This window comes from Dama dama, chromosome 16 (genome assembly GCF_033118175.1).
Source record: "Dama dama isolate Ldn47 chromosome 16, ASM3311817v1, whole genome shotgun sequence".
Classification (NCBI taxonomy): domain Eukaryota; kingdom Metazoa; phylum Chordata; class Mammalia; order Artiodactyla; family Cervidae; genus Dama; species Dama dama.
The window spans coordinates 22,584,480-22,591,659 of NC_083696.1; the positions used below are offsets into that span (position 1 = coordinate 22,584,480).

General features: G+C 49.9%; 1 protein-coding gene across 1 annotated transcript in view; it reads right to left on the minus strand.

Annotated features, from left to right (window-relative positions):
- Positions 1 to 1,552, minus strand: part of SHC3 (SHC adaptor protein 3) — a 186,494-nt gene extending 184,942 nt beyond the window's left edge. Inside the window, exon 1 of the mRNA XM_061163554.1 lies at positions 1,097 to 1,552. Coding sequence (XP_061019537.1) covers positions 1,097 to 1,552 — 456 coding nt within the window. The remainder of the gene's footprint in view (positions 1 to 1,096) is intronic.
- Positions 1,553 to 7,180: the final 5,628 nt, after the last annotated feature.

Here is a 7,180-nt window from a genome sequence, read left to right on the forward strand (position 1 = left end):
AAGTCAACTGTTTCCTTTAATATTTGGTTCAAAATTATCAAGATATATTTTGCCAGGGGATGTGGTCTGTAGAATTTTGAAACTGGATCTGTAGGCAGTAAGTATTAATATCCACTAAGAGCCTGCAGATTTCTCAGTGCAATTGACAACACTTTAGAGAGAGTGTGCATCTCATTTCTCTTAAAACGAAAAGTCATGCCTTGGAGTGACCAGTCTGAAATAATGTCATTTTGGCCCCTTTCCACTGTCTGAAGGCTGTCTGCCCAGCTGGAAGAGCGCTGTGGTGATTCTCTGCTGCCCAACGACCAGAAGGATGTGATAAGCATGTGGCAGGCCAGTGGAAGGCTGCTAAGTATTTGTTCTTTAAATATCATAGAATACTTGCATAAGAGAAGAATTTTGTGGACTACATCAGGCATGATTGTATAATTCTCTGTGTTGGAGGAAAAAAAAATCTACTTTCCAGCCTGTGGCTCAGCTTCCTTTAGCCTATTTAAAGGGAAGGCCAGAGTCCCCAGGGAAAAACAGTCCCAAATTTCCTTCTGCTGCTGTAAACCAAAGCAGGTATGGACGGAAAGGCAGAAACCAAAGAAAACCTTGCTGGCTAAGAAATTGCTATCTGGTATACAGGACAGTACTTGGGCTGCACTGCAAGGAGCTGGAAATCCTTGCTGAGCGAGAAATAAAACCACCTACTCTGCCGCCGGGGGCAAACACAGGAGAAGTAGTGACACCACCTGCCTTTCTTATCGCAGGGGCTGCCCAGTTCTTCCAAGTGTGAACCCCAGGCAGACGTGATGCACAGTTCCCAGGAAGAGTGGTCCATGCCGAGAGGGGTACTGGCCGGACACAGGGCAAAGCTCGGTGGCAAAGGCATGCCAAAGGAGCGGAGCCAGGGGAAACCAGGGCAGTGAGGTCACCGATTTCAAACCTTCTCCCACTGGATGCGCAATGGGCGCGTTTGCTGAGCTGGGTCCCCGCTGCCAAACGAGCTGGCTGCGAAAAAGTGCGCACCCCCTGGCCTCCACGGCGACCCACTGTGCCGGACGCCTCTGCGCCCGGGCTTTCCCACCCGGTGGCCCGCGCCCGCACCCACCTTGACGACGTAGGTGACTCCGGCCCCCAGCACCTGGTCGCTGGCGTGCGGGGCGCGAGGCGGCGGCTCGTCGCCGGGTCGGCCCTTCCTGGCGGCGCGCATGGCCGGGGCGCGGGGGCCGGGGGGCGCGCTGCCGTCCGGGGCGGCCAGGCTGGGCGCGCTGCAGCTGCCCGAGAGCCGCGCGCCCGCCCGCTCCCTGGCCGCCGACAGGCCGCGGAGGCCCGAGCTGGAGAGTTTCAGGTGGGACACCTTGTGGAGCAGATGGCCCAGGCTGCCCGGCCCATCGTCGGGCGCCCTGCGCAGCGCTTCTCCGGACACCAGGTAGGGGGCCGCCGCCGGGGCCGCGCGCGCCGCCGAGACCTTGCCACCGCCGCTCACCGACAGGTTGTGCAGAAGGTCATCGACCGATGTCACCGAGTCATTCCTGAAGCGGTTGTACTTGGTGCGTGGAAGCATGCCCCTCCGTGGGCTCGCCGCATCCGCCCGGGCGCTGCAGGTGCCGGCCCCGGCGCAGGCTGCCGCGCATAGCAGGCGAGCCGCGGTCCCCGGGGCGGGACGGAGCGGCCGGGACAGCAGGCTGGGGGGCGCGAGCAGCGGCGCCGGCCTCCCACCGCTAACACCCCGCACGGCCGCGGCCGCGCAGCCCCGGCCCCGGACTCGGCTGCTGAGGGCGGTACGTTCGCTTTGCAAAAGTCATAGTTTCCTCTGCTGCGCGCCCAGCTGCTTGGGGCTGCTCACAGCAAAAGCATGACTCACTCCGAGAGGAGACCCTTCTCAACAAAGGCTCGGTGAGCACTGCAAATCACTTCCTGTAGCAAAAAAAAAAAAAAAAGAAGAAGAAAAAAAAACCACATACACCCACTGACAGCACTCTAGAGCCAATCAATTCTCAAATTTCCTTTCTCTACCTTCCCAGACATTTCCTTCCAACCTTTGGTTTTTCACCTCCCCTTCCCCTGCCCCCCTCAACATCTATGCCAGAGGTAAATCCTGTTCCTTCAAATGAACTTTCTGAAACCCATTATTCTATGCTAGGGTTTTTTTTCTTCCCTGTTCAGCCCATCTGTGAGCCTGGAAAAGTGTCTGACGGTGCAGCGTTAAAATGTGACGAAGGATTTTTAAGAATAAGATCTTCAGCGGATCCTCATGAATTTTGATTTGGAAAGCAGCAGGAATTCTTAAATAGCCAAAAAGAAAATATTCATTCCCAGGTGAACATAAAATATCAATCTCCAAGGTTTTTTTTCAAGTCAACAGAGCAGCCATGACAAGAGTCTTTGTGGCAATGCAGTTCCTCCCCCTCCCCAAAAAAAAAAAAAATCTGCGTATGAACTTCTGCCCAGAGCCACTGAGGGTCTCTTCCCTCATCATTTACAGCAGTCTTTCTCAGCCAGGGTTAAGCTGAAAACCTACTTCTGAAAAAGAAGACTGTTTCTTTGATGAATGGCAACAAGCTCCAGAAATCCATTCCAAAAGGAGGGCTGTGCTTGAAGCTTTATTCCAACTGAATGTGCTCAAGCTCTGGAGAAATGCCTAAGAAACGCTACAAATACATTTCAATATCCCTTTGGTTGCTGCTTGCAACCCTGCAGAAAGAAAGGGAAAAAATGCAGCAGCTGTCTGTACACATCAAGCCCACCGAAAGATGCCTTGTTTTCAGGAGTCAGACACCGGCTGCAAGTGAAACGCACAGGCCTCCTCGCTGTCCGCGCAACAGAGCATTGAGCCCCTCCACCCCACCCCAGAAGGTCTGCGAAGACGCAAACCCACTGACCCCTGTCACCATGGGCTCTTGACAGTCTTCATCGGTCTTCATCGGTCTATTGAGAGAAGCCGCCCTTCACAGTGAAACGCTTTCGCTCCCTGTCCAAGTTTCCCGTCTACTTCTATGCAAAAAATGAATTTACCTCTAGCACGTTATCAGATTAGCCTTAGTCTTCTTACACCCACGGCTAGACATGTGACACTTGAGGCACCCAGCCTTGAAAAGCTTTATGGAACAGGGTGTGACGAGTGCCACTCAAGGTGGGCCAGGTGAGGCCCGCTGCGGGGACACAGGAGCGTGGAGGAGCGGCAGCTCCCCTCCCAGGGCCGCAGGCCTAGCCGAGCAGCCGCGTGGCACTCATTTTTTTTCTTCCCCTTGCTGGCATAGCAACAGCAAATGCACACTCCAGAGATGGTGGTGATGGTTATCCAAGTCCCCCCAAATCTAAAGCAAAACTTCCCTATCATTCCCAAACCGTGATCTTCATTAGAAGCAGACAAAAACAGCAAAATGTGAATGAAATGCTGTTTGTGTGAATGAAAGGGCTAGCGAGCGAGCCAGCGTTTCTGTGAATGAAGCCGGGCCTTGCAGCCGGCGCCAGGCAATCCCCTGGTTCCAGCGGCCTCAGCCAATGAGCAGCCGCCCCGATGACTCATTCAACAAAAGCTTGCTCAATAGTGGAAGATTCCATTTCAATCAAAGGCGGGATCTTTCATCCAACGGCAGTGTGGGAAAAAAAAAAAAAAAGCCAGCCTGATTACAAAGATGTAGGGAGGAAGGAGACGGCTGTTATGATGAGAGGAAAAACTAGTTTTTCCAAGAAAATTCAAGATCCACTGGACAGGTATGAGTGCGAACAGGACTGCCCTCTTGGAGGTGAGCTGTGCCCTAAAACTTTCATTCACCATTCATTTACATTAAGAGCAATCATGAATGTGCCATTCTGTTCAGCATTTATTATGAATGTACAGTGAATGCACATTCAATACCCAGGCTCCTCGCCCTTGATCCTTTTTGTGAAAGGAATATAAAACAGGCATGCACGTTCTGAGTCCCCAAGGAGAGGGGAAAAAACCCGAAGCTACACCGTTAACCCTTTAGCCAATAGGAGACTTTCGTTCCTATTGTTATGATGAGGCAAGTAAAGGGAAATTGACCACTTTAAAAAGTAAATAGCAATATAAATGTACCACACGTAAAGAAGATACATAATCTAAGAGAGAGATTAATATTTTAAGAATACAATAGGACAGTAAAACCTCACTTATCAGGGAGATGGTATCAGCATTTTGGGACTTAGGAGAAAAGCAAAAAGAGGATCCCAAAGGTTTCTCAGCACCAAAATAGAAGCTGCAACCCAGCCAAGAAGCCCCCGGGCAGCCCTGTGGACCCTCACTGGGGGCTGCTATTGCTTATTTTAAACATTATCCCAGAAGCCCAAGTATCAGATTTATCAGCCTGTGACAATATAAAGATGGATGATGGATGAAATTTTCATAGTCTGGTGACACAGACAACAACAAAAACAACAACAAACAGAAAAAAAATGAAACCATTATTAAGTCAGCCTCAAGAAAGCCAGGCAGCCTAGGGCCTTTCCAGAATATTTGTTTTTCTTTTTAAATCTGTTAATTTAAATGTGTATTGATTTTCTACTCTACCGTAACCACAAAATCTGTGGTTTAAAGCGATGCAAATTTATCTCCCAGTGCTGTAGATCAGAAGTCCAAAATGGCTCACAAGCGGATAAAGTGAAGATGTGAGCAGGGCTCATTCCTCTGGGGTTTCTAGAGAAGAATTGCCTTCTCTGTGCCTTCTCCTGCTTCCAGAGGCTGTCCGAACCTGTGCTCCTGAGAATGGGCCATAAGCAGGACCCTGGGGAGCATGGCTTTGCCCATAGATTTCATTCCAACTAAAGAGGCAGAAAATTGAAAATTAATATTACAATGCAGTATGCTATGTGAATGTTGTAATATGTGTGATATACAAAACTTATCCATAGGGTACCATACTGAGCGTGGCCTAAGGATGTCAGGGTTGACTTCAGCAGGGAGATGATCCCCCAAGAAAAGATTTGAGGCACTACTGGGATCTTCCAGATAGGCTGAGAAAAAAAGGTACCTCGAGAGAAAATGCTGGGTAGGGAACAGCTCAAGTCTTGAGGGAGCTCATCATTTCCAGAATCCCATGTAGATTGGTTGGGCTGATGCATAGTATTGAGAAGCCAGGCCACTAAGATGGCCTGACCTGGAGGATCTAGGAATAACCAATAACTTCCTTGAGATGCTTGAGCAGGTTTGCAGTGGCTTGAGAGAGGTGACACAGTCAGATCTACATTTTATGTGGGCACCTTGACAGTGAGGGGGGGTGGCCTTGTGGAGTTGTTGACAGAACAAATGAAAAATGATGGAGTCTTGAAGGAAGACCAAAGCAGTGGGCTGAACAAGAGACAATAAAATGACCTGGATGACAACGATGGGTGAGAAAAAGTGGGCCAGGCTGGCTTGTCTGGAGGCAAAGCTGAGATGGAGTTTGGGGGTGCAAGATGCTTGTTAAGGACCAAACTCCATGGGAGGCAGGAGGAGGCTAGAGGAATGGGCAGAGTGAGAAGTGGGGCTTTGTGAAGCCACACATACCCCAGCCTGGCGGGCTCCCCACTGAGGGTCCCCCTGGGCCCTGGTGGGCCTTCCTTTCTCCTTCACTCTTCACTCCCTCACCTGCCCCAGGAGTAACGGCCTCCAGCCAAACAGCAGAGGCTCCATTCTGCACAGAAAGAAACAGAGGATCAGAGGGGTTATGAGATGTGCCCAGGACACACAGGGTTAGGAACTGGCCATTCTGTCTGACTCCAAATCCATGTTCACGACCACAGCTTCAGGGAGCTTGAGTAAGGACTTGCTGAGAATCAACTGTGGAGGTGGTGGTTCCCCAAGACAACACCTTTGCAGTGTAACAGAGGGGCTGCCACTGAGGTCACGGGGTGATGCCAGCTGAATGAGAGATGACGAAATGGATGAAAGCAGTCATACTTTCCAGAAGATTAATTGCCATAAAAGGGAGGATATGGGGCAATGGCTGGAGGTACAGCAGGGAGTATAGAACAGATGATAGAAGAGTTGGGGGTATGTTTAGAAGAGAGGTGAGGGCAGGACTTCCCTGACAGTCCAGTGGTTAAGACTCTGCCTTCCAATGCATGGGGTTGGGGTTTTGATCCCCGGTCAGGGAACTAAGATCCTACATCCTATCTTGTGCAACAACAACAAAAAGAATACAGGTGAGGGCTTTAGATTAGAACAGAATGGAAGAAATGGAGATCCAGGAAAGAGGTGGAGGTCAAGAGGATAGGTGGAGCTATCACCCTAGAAAGGACAGTGGGAGAGATGGAGGAACTGGGGAGCAGATCATTTGGGATTGAGTAGAAAATAGGTGGTTCCAAGGAGGAGACCCGTTTTCAGGGAAGAGGTTAAGAAATTCCAAAGGATGGTGACTGTAAACAAGGAATGTACCAGTTCTACTAGCATCAAGCCATTAGCCACTGTAACTGCCCAACAATGCACCCTGAAGGGATGGAGAAAAAACAGAAAATATTCTGTGCTTTGGATATTGGCCCTAAATAGGTAAGACATATATATGCTTAGTTGCTCAGTCATGTCCCACTCTTTGTGACCCTATGGGTTGTAGCCCACCAGGCTCCTCTGTCCATGCGATTCTCCAGGCAAGAACTGGAATGGATTGCCACATTGGATGGATCTAGGGGATCTTCTCCACCCAGGGATCAAACAAGGTCTCTTGTATTGCAGGTGGATTCTTTACCATCTGAGCCACCCGGGAAGTTCAAGAATACTGGAGTGGGTAGCCTATCCTTTCTCCAGGGGAACTTACCGACCTAGGAATCAAACCAGGGTCTCCTGCATTGCAGGCAGATTCTTTACCAGCTGAGCTACCAGGGAAGCCCGTAAGACACGTATATCAAGAAATAATTTCAGTGGACTCAGATTCTTGCATCTTCTTATACATAGAAAAGCACTGAAATCATTAAGTTGAGATGTCTGGATTTTTGTGATTAGCAGTAATCTTATGATGTTCAACTACATATTTTTTCCCCCAGCAAAAGAAACTTGTATATATCCTGGCTCCTCCCTTACTTCTTCAGAATAGTTTGTTCAGGGCAAACTGAGAGGCTGTCTCCTGAGTATAGTCCTCAGTGCATGCATGCTAAGTTGCTTCAGTCGCGTCCAACTTTGTGTGCGCTATGGACCGTAGCCCACCAGGCTCCTCTATCCATGGAGATTCTCCAGGCAAGAATACTGGAGTGGGTT